General features: G+C 54.1%; 8 protein-coding genes across 8 annotated transcripts; 3 read left to right on the top strand and 5 right to left on the bottom strand.

The window, feature by feature from the left end:
* Positions 1-769: 769 nt before the first annotated feature.
* Positions 770-1,096, bottom strand: C8Q71DRAFT_854954 (uncharacterized protein; the record flags this gene model as incomplete). The annotated part of the gene is made up of 3 exons (XM_047927127.1): positions 770-886; positions 948-1,009; positions 1,069-1,096. The coding sequence occupies 3 exons, from the start codon at positions 1,094-1,096 to the stop codon at positions 770-772; spliced, it is 207 nt and encodes a 68-aa protein (XP_047782567.1).
* Positions 1,097-3,198: 2,102 nt separating this feature from the next.
* On the top strand, positions 3,199-5,582 carry C8Q71DRAFT_743382 (iron uptake cluster protein). Its single transcript, XM_047922886.1, has 5 exons — positions 3,199-3,586; positions 3,655-4,224; positions 4,283-4,545; positions 4,604-5,038; positions 5,103-5,582. The coding sequence occupies exons 1-5, from the start codon at positions 3,535-3,537 to the stop codon at positions 5,223-5,225; spliced, it is 1,443 nt and encodes a 480-aa protein (XP_047782566.1). The 5' UTR covers positions 3,199-3,534; the 3' UTR covers positions 5,226-5,582.
* A 314-nt stretch (positions 5,583-5,896) lies between these two features.
* Positions 5,897-6,267, top strand: C8Q71DRAFT_854952 (uncharacterized protein; the record flags this gene model as incomplete). The annotated part of the gene is made up of 3 exons (XM_047927126.1): positions 5,897-5,921; positions 5,982-6,043; positions 6,112-6,267. 3 exons carry the CDS (start codon positions 5,897-5,899, stop codon positions 6,265-6,267), a joined length of 243 nt encoding a protein of 80 aa, XP_047782565.1.
* Positions 6,268-6,800: 533 nt separating this feature from the next.
* On the bottom strand, positions 6,801-7,872 carry C8Q71DRAFT_439036 (uncharacterized protein). Its single transcript, XM_047918546.1, has 3 exons — positions 7,750-7,872; positions 7,298-7,695; positions 6,801-7,246 (listed from the first exon to the last, which is right to left on the bottom strand). Exons 2-3 carry the CDS (start codon positions 7,646-7,648, stop codon positions 6,953-6,955), a joined length of 645 nt encoding a protein of 214 aa, XP_047782564.1. The 5' UTR covers positions 7,649-7,695; positions 7,750-7,872; the 3' UTR covers positions 6,801-6,952.
* An 882-nt stretch (positions 7,873-8,754) lies between these two features.
* On the bottom strand, positions 8,755-9,771 carry C8Q71DRAFT_439010 (uncharacterized protein). The gene is made up of 2 exons (XM_047918545.1): positions 9,542-9,771; positions 8,755-9,494 (listed from the first exon to the last, which is right to left on the bottom strand). Exons 1-2 carry the CDS (start codon positions 9,653-9,655, stop codon positions 9,048-9,050), a joined length of 561 nt encoding a protein of 186 aa, XP_047782563.1. The 5' UTR covers positions 9,656-9,771; the 3' UTR covers positions 8,755-9,047.
* A 1,316-nt stretch (positions 9,772-11,087) lies between these two features.
* Positions 11,088-12,205, bottom strand: C8Q71DRAFT_905063 (uncharacterized protein). Its single transcript, XM_047928880.1, has 3 exons — positions 11,982-12,205; positions 11,454-11,932; positions 11,088-11,394 (listed from the first exon to the last, which is right to left on the bottom strand). The coding sequence occupies exons 1-2, from the start codon at positions 12,099-12,101 to the stop codon at positions 11,480-11,482; spliced, it is 573 nt and encodes a 190-aa protein (XP_047782562.1). The 5' UTR covers positions 12,102-12,205; the 3' UTR covers positions 11,088-11,394; positions 11,454-11,479.
* Positions 12,206-12,678: 473 nt separating this feature from the next.
* On the bottom strand, positions 12,679-13,607 carry C8Q71DRAFT_854948 (uncharacterized protein; the record flags this gene model as incomplete). Its single annotated transcript, XM_047927125.1, has 2 exons — positions 12,679-13,298; positions 13,358-13,607. 2 exons carry the CDS (start codon positions 13,605-13,607, stop codon positions 12,679-12,681), a joined length of 870 nt encoding a protein of 289 aa, XP_047782561.1.
* Positions 13,608-14,249: 642 nt separating this feature from the next.
* On the top strand, positions 14,250-15,178 carry C8Q71DRAFT_721503 (uncharacterized protein; the record flags this gene model as incomplete). Its single annotated transcript, XM_047921460.1, has 2 exons — positions 14,250-14,354; positions 14,420-15,178. The coding sequence occupies 2 exons, from the start codon at positions 14,250-14,252 to the stop codon at positions 15,176-15,178; spliced, it is 864 nt and encodes a 287-aa protein (XP_047782560.1).
* Between the last annotated feature and the right edge of the window lie 455 nt (positions 15,179-15,633).

Below are 15,633 nucleotides of genomic sequence, written 5' to 3'. Positions count from 1 at the left end.
ATGTCATTCCAAAGAAAGATATAATCTTGCCTCGCAGAACGACCGTATCACAACGTCGTAGTGGATCTTGTAGTGTCCGGTTGCGAGTTCCGTTTCCTGCAGCAAAGATGGTTGAAGATGGCATCATCAGACAATGCACACGGCGGTAGTGTATTGAGAAGTCACAAAGCCTCGAAGGCCGCCGGGCGAGCAGCCTGAGCGACGACCTCCTTGCGATCTGGGACAAGTCGGAGATTGCCGCGCCACGTGCTCGCGTCGCGTCGCAGACGCGTCGGTGGCTGCGCAACTTCAGTGTCGCGCGAGGATGCGACTGTTATATACATACCCTCACCTCGTCAGACGTTATTCTCTTATTAGCATGCAGAGCTTCATTGATTTGGTGGATTTTGCGCGCTGTGTCAGACTAACAGATTTAGTGTTGTAGGACGGGAACAGTGCGAAGCGCCGGCTCGAATAAGTATCCGTGCGATGGTGTTCAATCCTCCTTCACCGAGTCACTTCATTGTGCGCCATTCGTGTTCTCCTTTTGAAGCTGAATATTAATGAAAAAGTGAGATGATCAATCAATGAGATACCTCTGTTCATGCGATGCTGAACCCTCAACGGCAGACCGTGCCACACATAGCGAGGAAGGGGCTTTATACACTTTCGTATCATACAACGCGCGCGAATGCAACATCTCTTCAACGACTCGAACCATCGAACACCTTCCACCGGGCGCAGACACCCATAAGGCTAATACGCGCTCGCCATCCCGCCCTGCACGCGACTATGCCTTTCCTCCCTTGCCAGCCTTCGGGCCAGAAGCGGGCGTGCCGTTCTTGGCAGCGGCGCTCTGGGCGCGGGCGGGGAAGCTGTTCTTGCCCGTTTCCCCACCGGACTTCGCCTACATCGCAGACCAACGTCAGAGACAATAAGCGGGTGTTAGGGCGAGCGGCGGCGCACACCTGGGTGGACTGTACGCGTGATGCGTCAGAGCCAGACATCTTGCTGCCAGCGCCACCGCCGGCTGGATTGAGAGCGCGCTGTCAGTGGCTTTGTGGAGAGGTGGAAGGTGAGCAAACGCACTGGAACGAGATCCTTTCGAGGGGGGCATGTTGAATTGAGAGGGTGTTGAAGAGTAGGATGCGGTGGTGGGTGAGTGGTGGATGTAGCTAGTGCTGAGGAAAGGTCGTCAGACCGCCTTCGTTTTATACCCGCCATGGCTGAGCTAGATCGTCGAATCCGTCATTCTGCAGAGTTCGATGCGAGGTTTCCGCCGTTGGCCATGAGTGGGATGCGCGGCGTGCGCATTGGGCGACGTCAGACAATCGCTCGTGGGCATTCATTTCGGAGACAAAGCGAGCCCAATATGTGTGCGTTCCGCTACTCAGACAGGTCAGACGATCCAGAAAAAATTCAAATTACTGTGACATACCGCACTTCGTCTTCGCGGTCGGTCCGCGGTTGACGTGCCAGTCCGGAAGGAGAAGGAAGATAGGCAAGGATGTAATCCTAGTACGTACAGTCCTGCTATTCCAAGGCAGCGTGGGCGATGTCCTGGGCTCACCGACGCGATCGGATACGTTCTGCGGTACACGTACGCTCCAAGGTACATGATCTAGGAGTCACGAATGATCGGCGGACGTGATTTGACTGTATTGCTGGCGATCGGCCTACGGCATTGTAGAGGGAGTTGTTTGACGAGCCGTTGCATATACGTCCGGGATGCTGTTCTCTCGATGTTGAAGATGTTATGCCAAATCTTCAGGCCATACGTCGCTTGATGGGCCGCTAGCCTGAGTGCACCTTGTAAGTAGCGTAGACTCAGGAGTCAGAGTTAGTGTTGCGGCGGTTTTGCGGGGCTGACCCTGTGAGAGCGGAGATGAGCTGAACCTTGTCCTTTGAGCCACCGCTTTACGTCGTTCGTCGGTGCGACACCCGGAGATCGCGCAAGACTCATATATGTAGAACGCAAGTGGCGGCACTTCCTACGGTCATAATATAGAACCCGGTTTTGCGACGGAACGTCCAAAGTTACGCTAACGTCAAGCGGGCCACTTACTTGGATGGAGTTTTCATGCGGCATGGTCTGGCACGATCGCGAGACCTACTACGTCTGCTGCAGTGGTAGTAAGTTAGGGCATCCTAGTATGTAGCGGGCCATTGGACAGCCGCAGACTTGCCAGTGCCACCGTGCCTGAGTCGAATCTGAGTCTAGATCTGTGGCTGGCGCTTGTTATGTACGGCCCGACGGGCGGCCCGCTCGGCTGGCAGGCTCCCGACGTCCGAGTCGTTGGCAATGGACATCCTCCCAGTGCTGAATATCGAATGGTGAACACAAGCTGAACATATGTTCTGGATGTCTTGGTGCGAAAGTATGAACAGCCAGTCGTTCGAATATCCAGAGTCCTGACCCGTCAATTGAGCCTTGTACAAAGCAGTGAAATTTGGGCAATGCAAGTCAGCTTACGAATACGTCTAACGTTCAAAACATTTCTCCAGGCATCGGGGCTGGTGAGTACTCTTCTTACGGATAATCTGGAGGAGACGATAGCTCAATCCTGGAATGTTGTTTCAGACAATGTGCTATCGTGCGTGCTCTCACTGTTGATGTAAAGTTGTACGTTGGCACTGTATATGTGGATTCTACGATTTTGGGCCGCCCGGGAACGCGGCACTGATTCTATGTGACTAGGAAATCGTTATGCAGAATGATCATGGCTCGTACATGTGTCGCGACATCGTTCGCCTATGCTACGGCTCTACCACGTCACAAATGAAGACTGCGGAGGTCAGTCCCCGGCCTGATGCGTCGTCAGTCGCAGGATTGCCAGATCATCTGTGGAATCCGCTGTAACTTTGACGGCAAACTTGAAGAGTACTGGTACGACGTCCGTTTGTCTCAATTCCGGGGCTCCTCCCTTCTCTACTGCTATGACTGTCGACCCCGCGTCGGCCGAGAGCCTGGTGCACCTGCCATCGCCGATGTTTGCTGTTACAGTAACGTACGTTCAGTGCTTCGAATCATCAGTGCGGTCCCGCGGTTTCACCAACTGACTCAGCTGCTGTCCCACACATCTATGCCAGGTAAGATGACGATGAACAGTCAGTCACTGAGTCAGAGAGCATACGGTCGAGTTTGCAGTAGACTCGAGTGTTTTGAGTTTGGTCGGGGTCGAGGTGCGTCGGCCGACGCCCCTATTAGCAATCTTATCAGATATCATTGATTGCCGCGCCCCAGGATCTTATCAGATAATATGTTCAGCCACTTCCGGACGCTCGGCCTCCTCTCCGTCTTGTCTCTCATTCGCCAGCCTGCATTCGCCGACTTCGAATCCTCCCCATGCCGCAGAAGATGCGCAAGGCTCCCGGCACGCGGGTCATAATGTTGACCAATTCATGGGAACTCAAGTCGTTCCACTGTGCCTTGACAGACCGCACACGTCGGACCTGGTCCGCAATAAAACAAGTTGCGCGCGTGCGACCAGGGCTCTACATTCACCCCCTGGTTGAATTCCAAAGTTCAAACGCGAGCGAATAACAGGTAGAACAATGGTTACAGCACTGAACAAGACTGTGGTCGTCCTCGGATTGTCGTATGGAGGTGAGTGCCAGTGGCTGAAAGACGCGCCACACTTTCCAAGCAGCTCACCGTTCGCGTTCGCGTTATAGGGGCGCATGCTGCTCGTACTCTTTCTCAGAAGCTCCCGAAGGGCTGGCGCGTCGTCTGCATTGACCGGAACACCCATTTCAACCATCTCTACGTCCTTCCGCGCTTCGCCGTAGTTCCTGGACACGAACACAAGGCGTTCATCCCGTACCAGCCCATGCTGACTCTGCGCGACCCGACGTCGCTCGCAGAAACTGTGCTCCTGCATGCACATATCACGTCGCTTTCACCGAAGTCGTTGACGCTCTCACGCGCGTTTCCCGAGCACGGCATCAAGGAACCGGAGCGGAAGCTCCATTTCGACTACGCGCTGTACGCACTTGGGAGCCACTTGCCTGCGCCCATAAACCTCTGGGGACCTGTCGGTAATGACCCGGACGTGTTCGCGGTTACGAAGGGGATGGCGCAGGATGTTGTCGGCAAGCGCCAGACACCCACTGCTGTGGTTGACGCGGAAAGCTCTTCCTACGAAGGGACGAAGCCAGAGGGAATCAGCTGGTTGCAGAGGTTCGGGGCGCGAATCGAGAGCGCGTTCAGTATTCTCGTCGTCGGCGGAGGTCCGCTCGGCGTTCGTGAGTACCTGCCATACTGCTGCACAACGAAGTCACTGACCCCTTCTCGTTGAATCAGAGTACTCGACGGACATCAAGGAGCGGTTCCCGTCCAAGCATGTCACCCTCCTACACTCACGTGCACAACTTCTGCCGACCTTCGTCAAGGGCATGCACGACGAGATTATGTCTACACTCACTGAGCTCGACATTCCGACTATCCTCGGCGATAGGCTCGACCTTGCCTCTGTGAAGGAGGGCAGGACTGTCATCAACCCGGATGGAAAGAGGGAGCGCGTCGTACGAACAGTCAGCGGGAGAGAAGTCCGTGCCGAGCTCATCGTAAGTAGCCCTCCACCATGCGCAAAGTTTGTTACAGCACTTACATTCGGGCTCTCAGCTCCTTTGTACGGGCCAGGTACCGAACACAGGCCTCATGGCGCAAGCAGTTCCGGAGGCACTGATTTCTGAGGGCTCTAAGAAGGGCCAGACGCGCGTTGCACGGACGATGCAAGTTGCTGTCCCTGCAATGTCGGATGGTACGGAGTCCATCCAAGCAGCGCTCAGCGGGCTCAGCCTGTCCGACAAGCGCGCCCAAAACGAGGGAGACGAGCCCGTGCACGTACCATACCCAAACCTCTTCGCAGTGGGCGATGCAGTCGACGGATATGGCGCAAACAACGCAGGGAGGAACTCGCACTACATGGCGGACGTGGCTGTGAAGAACATCCTGAAGCTCATCGAACAATCTGAGCAAGGGGGCTCGGGGGACGTCGAGCTTGAGAAGTATGTGCCCGGGCCGCTCTCCAAGGCAATCAAGATTTCACTGGGGATGGTAAGCACTGTCATGCTCTCAGTCCGGATAAGGTGGCGCTGACCGTTCAATGTCGTCATCGCAGCGCAAGCAGCTCGTGCAGAACGACGAGGGAAAGGCCGTCACATCGATGGACGGCGTGGAGGACCTGCGCGCGCCCAGTATGTGGGAGCTCTACGGCGTGAGCACGGACGACATGCACCGGTGAGTCGGTCGCGTGCGCACACGTTGCTCGGGATCGCCCTTCCTAGATAGCCCGCACTTGTTTGCGGACGTACGATTGCCAGGTGTGTACGATAGACAAGAACCGATATAGGTGCTTCGGCCCGGACTTCACTTCGTGGAGTGAGTTCACTTCTGAACAGCGTGATTGACGTGATGTATGTGGTACATTCCTTGCACGAGCGAACCTTGTCCAATTACTTGAGGACTTCATACCTTTGCAGCTCAGTCAATAAACTTATCAATAGTGAGTCGGACTGTGTTCCTTACCTCGACTATACCATGAACCGTCATCTACCTCTCATATCGTTCTTTCTTAGTAGGTCCCTCCATCTTGCGGCAGCGTTCGGCGACTACAGCATTCGGCACTCATGAATTGGGACCGACAGCCCCGACTTCGTCGAAGTACAGCCCGGCGTCGTCTGACCAGCGGACGCTCTTTCACGCAGCGACCCATGCCGCCATAATGAAGTGCGAGCGAAGCCGTATCGGCAGAGTGGGGTACAGCAGTGGTCGTCCAACGGCGAATCGTGCTCTCGGGCTGCGTCGAGCCTATAAGAAGGGTCACTCAAGAGTGGGCAGAGGCAGGCAGTCGACTCACTCACCGCGACAACCATACACTGTATCTCTGCTCTGCCTTCCTTCAAGCTATTCAGTATGCCGTCTCACGGATCCCGTACCAGTAAGCGTCGCTGTTCTCCTACCGTGCCACAAACACTGACATGACTCTGATCTTCGTTAGCTGGTGGTGCCGCTGGCGCCAAGACGAGCCAGAGCGACGCAGCGCGCATCCAGGCCGGTCAGGTGGGCATAGGTCGATCGACTGCCTGTGCTGTGATACCTCTGACACACATATTCCTTGCCGTTGACAGGCGAAAGCTGGCGGCGACATGGGCAAAGGTGGCTTCGCTGCGCGCGCTCAGGGCGCGGCCGCGCGTAACGCCGCTGCCGGAGCTGCAAGCCCGGCGACTCCTCCCAACAGCTCTGCGCCAGGTGCGAAGGCCGGCGCCGCCAAAGGCACGAAGTAGAGCACGATGCTAAGCTATGAATGAGCATGGTGCAGGCGTATATGCAATATGTGGAGAGCTGCGCATAGACACGAGGATAATGTATATATGTTCATGTTCAAATGATCGTTGTCCGCGCCGTAGGTGGCGAAGCCGAGGCATGACAAGCTGCGCGACATCGTATCGATATCCAAACCCGTCTACACAAGCGGCGGTGTGGTCAGAGAATGGAATGGTAACGCGATGTATTGTGACGCCGATGTCGAAATCCCAACATCCCGAGGTTCACAGAAATCTCGATGTTAATACAAATAGTACAAAATTCGATAACTTATCTATGATGTAAACCAATTGCAACGTATGTATACATGAGCGGATGGACTAAGGCCGGGGACGTGCAAACGCAAATACAGTCGGGCAGTCCTGACCAAGGTCAGACGGCTGTGCTCATGAACGCAATCAACATCGAACAATTGTAAGCTTCGATAGAGGGCTTACCGTCATGCCCTATTAGGCGAGCACTGTGATCACAGTGAGAAGGGGATGTCTCAACATCACCATCGTGTCCAACGCCAATCGCCACGATTCAGGAGCCATCCAGGAGGGCCCTCGAGGTCCAACGCCTGTCGTAGACACTCGATCTCGTCCTCCGAAGGTAGATCTCTCCGTTTCAGATCGAAGTTTGAGTATAATGAGACGATCGTAGTCAGGACTCCAAGCTTCCGATGAGCGTAGATAGCAGCTTCAGCAAGTCTTCGGACATAGCTGAGCCACATCGCTTGTTGATAGTGACTAATGCTCGAACCATGCGTTCGTATTCGTTGAGATGCCGACCATATTGACGTGTCAACCGGTGTTTCCGTGCGTAGTCAAGGAGGAAGTCTCGTGGGGCTCGCCACCCGTAGTGCATTATTGGCGGCTTGTAAGCAACTCGACGAGAAGGTACCAGGAGGCGGGGCAGCACCTCGAAGGGCTCTACGACAGTCAAGTATCCCTCAACCTGAAGCAAATCAGGGACACAAAAAATGCCGGAACCTGGATGCTGACGCACCTGCTCGTATCTGAGCTTGCTTTTGGTGAATGCGAACGGCCGCTGAAGCTTGCGCTTACAATCTGGTGGGTCGAGACTCGCAAGAACGATGGAGCTGGAAGCGCACTTCTTCTCCATAGTGCAGTGTTTATATAGATATCGAAGTAAGACAAGAGGGTGCACAGAGTGGTCGTAGACTGAGACGATTGGAAGCAAGTGACAAGTGTTGACATTGACCAGCAAGCGGCGGCTGAGCCACAATACACGCCCACGTGATACGCGACTAACCGCGTAAGCGCCATGGCCATGGCACGCGTCAACTCGTAGTGCCTTAAAGTTAGTACGATCCACGACCATCTGCATCATTATCATTGAATACAACTGTCTTGCACCAATGGTAAAAAGTTGAAACCTGAGTGCTAGTACTACGTGATCAGCGTCCAATGTCTCAGGCTCAATGATTGAAGGCTTGCCTTCACATTCTGTCGAGCGGTCGCTGCAACTGCAGTCCTCGTGCCAACCAGGAGACTCGGAGATCTCTTAGCTCAACCCTTGTCGCAGCAATGTAATCTCCTCCACAAGCTACAGATCTATCCGCTCTATTTCGATTCCCGAACATATCTTGGTTGACGACTCCAGATGATCGTCGATAGCAACTGGAGCAAGCCGCCAAGCATGGCAGCGCCGCGTTGCTTAATGATAGCGACCAACGCCCGATCCATACGTTTGTGATGGCTGAGTTACTGCCTCCACTTCTGCGTCAGCGATGCTTCCGTGCGTATTCGAGGAGGAAAACTCGCGGTGCGCGCCGCCCGTAGCGCACGATCGGTGGTTTGTAGGCAACTCGGCGGGAGGTACCAGCAGACGGGGCAGCGTGGCGAAGGATACTGCGACGGTCAATCACGATTCGATCTGAACCTAATAGTCAGCAAGAAGGCGTATGCAAGCAGAGATAGGCCAACCTGTTTGTATATGAGCCTCGAGAGTGTTAACGCAAATGGGCGCTACAGCTCGCGCTCGGTGCCCTTAGGTACGGGATAGGAGGTAAGAATGGAGCGGGAAGAGAACCCCCTATCCATGAGCGTATGCATCTATGATGTAGCGATGGTATGAGTGTCGTTCGTTGACGATCTACAAGCCATCCGGCGGAGTTACGGTGGTATCGAAATGCGTACTGACGTCAAATAGGCATTGAGGTGCTAAAGACAGTGGTTACGCACACGATTACGAAGACTACTCGATAAAGTGAGTTGTTGCGAGTAGAGGTTATACAAGCCTTCTCCGAATTGCCTCAGTTGACCATCTCGTGATGTGTGGCCAACTGGTCGCGTGAAGTCTGCGCAGAATGAATCAGTGCCCCGATCTGCAACAAAGTAAGTTATAAGGCCTTACGGTAGATAGCTTGCCGACGATTTGTTTGACCGAACCGCGGGGTCTGTATCGCTCGCTCGTCACAAGTTCTGCAGTCTCAAACAAGGAGCCGATAAGACCAGACATCCACTTCGAGGACTCTCGCAGTCTCGATTATGGTACAAGCACACGCAATCCGATGACTATAATACATGGGACTCATCTAGTGGATGCATAACAAACTGGCATGGTACGGAGGTGTCACAGTAAGAGAGCATTTCGAAAGCGAACACGGGTATCTCCAAGAGACGTGAGAGGGTTATGTCAAAAGTCGGGATCAGCGTCGGAGGCGAAGTATCGTTGCGAAGGAGACTCACCGTATAGAACCATGATATGAGCCGTTAGCGAGAGGCGTCGAGCATTACCATCGCGACCAGACCCAGTCTTCATCGTCTAGGTACCACCTGGGTGGCCCTTCGATGCCCAGACCTTGACGGAGAACATTGAACTGTTCCTCGGATGGCAAATCCCTCCGCTTCAACTGATAGTTCGAGTATAGTGTCACAACTAAACTGAAGTCCTCCGGACTTCCAAGCGACGTGGGTTGCAACTTGAGCAGATCGCTGGGGATGCCAGCACCACTCTTCTTGTTGATGTCGATCATTGCTCGCTCCATGTACTCGCACTCTTCGAGCACGCGTCCCCATTTCCTCGTCAGCCTATGCTGTCGTGCGTAGTCGAGGAGCAAGTCTCGTGGGACTCGCCAGCCGTAGTGCATGAGGGGTGGCTTGCATGCGATTCGGCGAGTTGGGACAAGTGGACGGGGTAGTGTGAGAAAGGGTTCCGCGACGGTGAGATAGCCTTCAACCTGCGTGGTGTCAGAAGAGGAGTACACCAATTGAGGAGGGTACCGACCTGCTCAAACCTCGGCCTAGGACTTGAGAATGCGAAAGGCCGGTGGAGCTTGCACTTGGTACCCGGAGGGTCGACGCTGGGTGGCACAACGGAACGGGCGCATTTCTTGTCCATATTGTGTATGAGAGCTAATCGCGTAGCAGAAAGTAAGTGGGTGTTGGATGCTCGAGGCAATCACAGAGAGTGATAGGTTGAAGGGAAAGTAGGGAGTTGGCCTCGCTGCTCGCAGCCATTGGCTTGCGTTAGTTGAACGATCACGTGCCGTGTGGCCACCCTGTAAAGTAACGCGCGTAATCTCTACTTATCGTGAAGCTCTGGTGAAGCTTTCCTGTTGCTTCTGATCGAGACTCACATGTTAGTATGGCTATGTTTCTGGATCCCCCGCGGTGCTCTTTGAATACGTACATTCCAAATGCACGTGCGCAGTTACAACGTCTCGTCTTGGCGGTGCGTCGAAATCCGATGATGGGTTGAACACCAGTCGATCATGAAGCGGCCAGATAGTTATTATGTGTTCTTACAGAAATATTCACTGAGTGGGAAACCTAGTGAGTCCAGCAATTGCGACCACAATAACTGGCAAACTGCAATGCACAAAATGGCCCGCCGTATTGTTGATCAAATGAGTTCAGCGCAAGACGGTGAGACTCGCGTTACTCACGCTGGGCCCCGGTTGGGTTCGAGGAATCACTCGCAGTCATGGCCCACTGATTAGCAACTAAGTATATGATGCTTCCCATACACTGGAACGAGCCTATCAGTTCTGATAATGCCTCATGAATAGCACCGACTGACCATAGCAGCGTCGAGCGCAGACGCTTTGCAATCGCACACCGATACTGTTATCGCGGTACCGTTTGTAGACCTTGCGGCTATATCCTATGCTGTTCTACGTAACCACGGGTACCTTAGTGCAGCTTCGGCCTAGCTTGTACTGCGTCCGTGATGAGTATGTTCCGTGCCTGGTCGGTCGGGGCTCGGAGACACGAAGGGGCGCACCAGACTCGACTGTACGATAATAGTGTAGGGATCATGAAGAGACAGACGGTGCTCTTCCAAGTCGGGGAAACCGCCAGCAAGGAGCTTGGGGCTGGAGCTGGAACCGAGTGCAGATGAGTGCCAGAGTCAATGACAAGGGCCAGGTACGCCACATACTGATGATCGCTGCGGTCAGCGTATGGCATAGACCTCATAGTTGAGTGGTTCGCCAAAAGTATTACAAGGCCGCGCCCGAGTCCAACATCTCCAAGCTTCCATGAAGTCTAGACGAGGGGGCATCGTGTGATGGTGTCCAATCCGTAGACTATCCAGTAGACAATGACGGGTAGGGCTTCGGTCAAACGCGAGCACTGGGTCAGTACATTCCCTCAAAGACTCTGAATGGAAATGCGAAGTCGTCGGGCCGTAACGGCCACTGGCACGAGACAGGCCACGCTGTGGTATCAAGTTAGTGATACTTAAGCATTTGACACAAAGGCGAGCTACTCACCTCGTCGAACTCCGGCCTAGACTGAGAGCTCTCCAACACTCGTGAGTTTCCAGACGACCGCAGCACTACACAAGACTAACTCGGTCCAGAACAGAACCCAGAACCCAGATGAAATAGGTCAAGCCGAAGCAGAGCAACTGCCGTTCTAAGACACATCGACATATCGAGAAGATCAAGCTAAATAATACTGTATCCGCAGAGTTGAGTTATATGATACAACGTACACGCGACGACAACTACCGTACATGTCCCGTGTGGATGATAAGGTACAAGCGTGGGCTGACGGACTAGCAATGTCACGACGCGAGAGCAATGCGAAAGCGAGCATGGTGGGGGTATCCTCGACAGAGGTATCGCAGAGACGCTGAAAGATTTATCAAATCAGTACCGGTTATACATGAGGGAAGAAAAGAGCGAGCGTACCATGGGAGGAAGAGATAGATGTCTGCTCAATATGACCAGCGTGACCATTGCCACTCCAGGCCATCCAGGAACCAGCTTGGAGGCTCCTCGAACCCGAAGGCCCGTTGTAACCGCTCGATGCCGTCCTGCGACGGCAGATCCGTCCGCTTCAGTTGGTAGTTGGTATACATTGAGATGACGAAGGTTCTACATCCCATGCCATCCAAGAGTGTAGTCTGTACTTGGAGGATGACGTCCGACATCGAGGCACCACATTTCTTGTTGATAGTAGCCAAGGCTCGATCCATGCGTTCGTACTCGGTGAGGTCACGGCCCCATTTCCTCGTGAGCCTCTTCGTCCGCGCGTAATCGAGGAGGAAGTCTTGAGATACACGCCACCCGTAGCGCATGACGGGCGGCTTGTACTTGACTCGGCGGGAAGGGACGAGCAGGCGAGGCAAGGTAAGAAAGGGCTCCGCAGAGGCCAAATAATCTTTTATCTACGCAATGTCAGTCGGAGATTGCGAGCAAATGTGAACATGAACATACTTGATCATATCTCGGCCTGACTTTACTGAACGCGAAGGGCCGATGAAGCTTGCGCTTAGTGCTTGGTGGGTCGAGGCTCGGTAGGTCAAGGGTGCGAGATGATTGGTAGATCTCCATCATATTGAGTGTGAAATGAGACGAGAGGATATAGGTGAGCGACGGTTGCACGGTATGCTCGAGGCAAGGCGATGATGGTTCGTTGCAGAAGGCGCGACGACTGAGCGACGCGCTTGAACATGGCCATAACCGTGGGAATCGTGGCCACGTCGCGTGTCCCGGACCGTAGATCGCGCTGATCTGAGTCCACGTGCCACGACGGTGCCGTTCGCCAGTAGCGCCTGGTTCAGTGGTTGTACAAGGTTGTACATTGGTCGGAAACTCGGCGGACGGGGGAATAGCAGTCATGTCCATGTAGTCCAACATCGTCTTCATGGCACGGTTCATGTTCTATCCAACGCACAGTGCTCTATACCAAAATACTTTAGGGATGGCCTCCATACGGCGATCATACATCCCACCGTTGAAAATCTAGCACTGATACGTGATGTACAATAGTAGATACATTTGCCCGAAAACTAGCGGCGCCGCCCAGTATTACCATGCATACGTACTGCAAAAGTCTTGCGCATAAGTTGAAAGAAGTCGAGGTGTTACTATGTATGAGACAGAAGTAGTAACCGGTACTTTGCAATGCAAACTAGTTGGCGTTCCCCGGAGTCGACGATGTCCTCGCACCGAGGTCGCCAACCTGGCCGTGTTTCACAATCGTCCACCATATCTTGAAGTCCCCACTGAAGTCGGTGCAATCCTCGTTGAGGAGCATGTAGACCTTGCTTTTGTACAACGCGGTAACGCCGCCACGAGCCCGCCTCCCTGCGGATTTGGAATTCTTCCTCCCAAACCTGACGACCTTGAAGTGCACACCAACGTGACACATAACATACACGACCCTAAGATCCCGAAATGTCCACAGGGCCAGCTCCGCCTGTTCCGCAATCTGCTCTTCCATGTCCCTGAACGAAGATTCGAGGATGACTTCGTACGGAGACTTCTTCGACCCCTCCTGCACCTCTTGGAAAACTCTCTCTTCGTAGCGCTTGAGCTCATGGACAAAAAGCAGTCGCGGGTGAGGCTTGGCCGGGTCGTGCGGACTCAGGAGCGTGGCGTAGTCTGGAGTCCGGCGGCGATCTTTTGCACGTTGCTGTGGATTGCTGATAACCGATGGCCCGGAGGACGCAGTCATCGTTGACGCGCTGATGCTGGAGAGCGACCCGTGGACCACCCCGTGGGCTTGGGACGTTGCTCGAGTCTGCCGTTCTGTTCAAAGTTACTACTTAGACCTCGTACAAAACATGGAGAGATGCTGAGAGACGAACCCGTGGGCTCTGGTGCGTCGAATGCATCCGGAGGGATGGTCATGATGAACTGCGCGATTGTTCTGAGACGATAGCCGTTGGGCCCAGGGATGGAAGTTCTAAGAGACGCCCATTCCAGGACAGTTTGGAGAAATGGGTGCAGCTCAGCTTCGAGTTCGTGATCTACAATGTCGACTGCGAGTCGACGGATATGAAGCATCTCATCGACATTGAATGTCTTGACCCAGGCGGGCCAGTTCGTCGGAGCCATTGTGGAGCAGTTCCGTTGTAGATGTGAGTCGAGGTTGGGAAGAAGTCGTTGTTCGCCTCAACCGAGGCAGACCTCTATTTGTGTGAGGCGCGTTAGTGTCCCGCCACGGGGAATGGCCACAGGGAGCCACACCTTCCCAATGCAGACGGAATGACTGAGCCACAGACTTCGCAGGCGGATGCTGTGCGAGTCACTCCCCCCGTAAGCATTGCTGGCAATGTGCCGAACCAAGCCGACCTTTGTTCTCTAAATCGGGAATGATCAAGGTCTCGTTTCCGTGGCTGCAGACCTCAAGGCGAACCGTTCTAGAATGCACCCCGTGGTCATTTGCTACCGCGGCCACCCGCCGAAGTGCGCACTGCGCCTCGTGCATCAGACAACGAACGATTCCCGAGAGCGGGCCACATACCTGTGGACCTGAATAGGAAGGTTCCTGATGGATGCAAACATCATCTGCCAAAATTGTCGATTAGCTACAGAGCCACGCCGAGCTAAATGATCTCCCGTGGCCACCACGGGGGAACAAGGGACTTACGGGGCGGCGTAGAAGGCCGCCGAAACGCTTATAACACGGAGAGCTCAGTTGAACTCTCCCACCTTCGCACCAACTTGAACTCACCTGTTCTCAGTTCTTACCACAACATGGACATGACCGACTGGCAGTGGCCCACCGTCGACACACCCGACACAGAACGCAATGACCTCTTGCCGCGTTACAGGCCTACAAGGCGTCCTATGACGGCAGTGGTGAGTTTCTGCCTTCAGAGTCGGCCACCGTATGTGGTACTGACGACTCTACCTTCTTGTCATAGGAGTTCCAAGCGATTTCAGATAGTCATCCACTTGCTATTCTGCCGTGGATCCTCGTCCCAGACGGGCTGGGCGACTTTGCGCCGCCTGTCATGCATTACGCGATAGACTTCGTTCCAGATCAGCTTGTCGCCTACGCGGAGGAGAACGACTCTCTCGTTGTCTATTACGACGAGTCGCCCGCGTGCTCAGAGTTTGATTCCGACGGAGACAATGAGGAAGTCGAGCAGGAAGAACATCACGAGCAGGACGAACCGCGCGAGGAACCGGAGTGTAAATTGAATGCAGGGCAGGAGCAGGACGAGCAGCGCGAGGAGCCGGATAGCGAGCGGAGTGCAGGGCAGGGGCAAGAACGCGAGCAGAGGGGCGAAAGCGACCTGGAGCATGGCAAAGAAGGCGAAGAAGACTCCGAATCGGAGGAGGAAGATTACGATTTCCGTCGCTTGAAGACTCGAAACGCTCCGCGGAGGAAGGCACCGACAATCGACAGAATTGGCAGCATGCGATGTGCTTTGCGCGCTTTGGCCATCGAGGCGGGCGCACATATCCATACTCGCTTGCTGAAGATCAGCCTAGGAATTCAACGCATGGGGGTGCGGGAAACGTCCTTAATCATCTCGTTCTACAGCAACTACGACCTCAAAGCCGGCGACCTGCCGACTACGGAGGACATCGAGAAGTTGCGCGTGGCAGTCGGTTCTCAACATCCGCCTGGTTGGTACCTGGATAGGAGCAACTATCGCTGGGAGCGTTACTACTGACTGGTAGCAGTAGCTCATGGGATCTGCTACATACACGTCAGAATATGCCTTGTCGGCAGTCCAATAGGTGCTGCGCTCACATACCATTTTACAACCGTACAACCGTCAGATCGTCCATGTAATTGTCTACAGAGCGTTATAGTGATTTTCAGCATATTATCCAAGCCATATTGTGACCGGACATGCGGCAAACTAGGACTCGGACCTGCCACATATCATCGCGGTGTGATCAGCCTTCGAACAGTCCTGCGACCTACGCGTCAGGACACAGACCGCGTATCCAGTTTTTCTCGTGACATAGAGGCGTGGCCCGTCTGACTCTTAGCGCAAACGAATGACACAATGACAGCCTGCGCTGCGTGAATATGCGAGGACGTCTGCGTCATTTAAGAAGGGTTAATTATAGTTCATTAGTGAACCTAATCAGGATTAAAATGAGTTCCTTAAGAACTATG

The sequence above is a fragment of the Rhodofomes roseus genome (assembly GCF_022264815.1).
Source record: "Rhodofomes roseus strain CIRM-BRFM 1785 chromosome Unknown C8Q71scaffold_4, whole genome shotgun sequence".
NCBI lineage: Eukaryota > Fungi > Basidiomycota > Agaricomycetes > Polyporales > Fomitopsidaceae > Rhodofomes > Rhodofomes roseus.
This window is presented reverse-complemented; position numbering and strand designations above follow the sequence as displayed.

Excerpts from the sequence above, each read along its gene's own strand:
- C8Q71DRAFT_743382 (XM_047922886.1), top strand. The coding sequence starts at position 3,535 with ATGGTTACAGCACTGAACAAGACTGTGGTCGTCCTCGGATTGTCGTAT. Across the intron at positions 3,587-3,654 it reads CCTCGGATTGTCGTATGGAG|GGGCGCATGCTGCTCGTACT; the intron begins GTGAGTGCCAGT and ends TTCGCGTTATAG. Across the intron at positions 4,546-4,603 it reads AAGTCCGTGCCGAGCTCATC|CTCCTTTGTACGGGCCAGGT; the intron begins GTAAGTAGCCCT and ends TCGGGCTCTCAG.
- C8Q71DRAFT_439036 (XM_047918546.1), bottom strand. The coding sequence starts at position 7,648 with ATGATAATGATGCAGATGGTCGTGGATCGTACTAACTTTAAGGCACTA. Across the intron at positions 7,247-7,297 it reads GCAAGCTCAGATACGAGCAG|GTTGAGGGATACTTGACTGT; the intron begins GTGCGTCAGCAT and ends GATTTGCTTCAG.
- C8Q71DRAFT_439010 (XM_047918545.1), bottom strand. The coding sequence starts at position 9,655 with ATGGACAAGAAATGCGCCCGTTCCGTTGTGCCACCCAGCGTCGACCCT. Across the intron at positions 9,495-9,541 it reads CTAGGCCGAGGTTTGAGCAG|GTTGAAGGCTATCTCACCGT; the intron begins GTCGGTACCCTC and ends GACACCACGCAG.
- C8Q71DRAFT_905063 (XM_047928880.1), bottom strand. The coding sequence starts at position 12,101 with ATGATGGAGATCTACCAATCATCTCGCACCCTTGACCTACCGAGCCTC. Across the intron at positions 11,933-11,981 it reads TCAGGCCGAGATATGATCAA|ATAAAAGATTATTTGGCCTC; the intron begins GTATGTTCATGT and ends GACATTGCGTAG.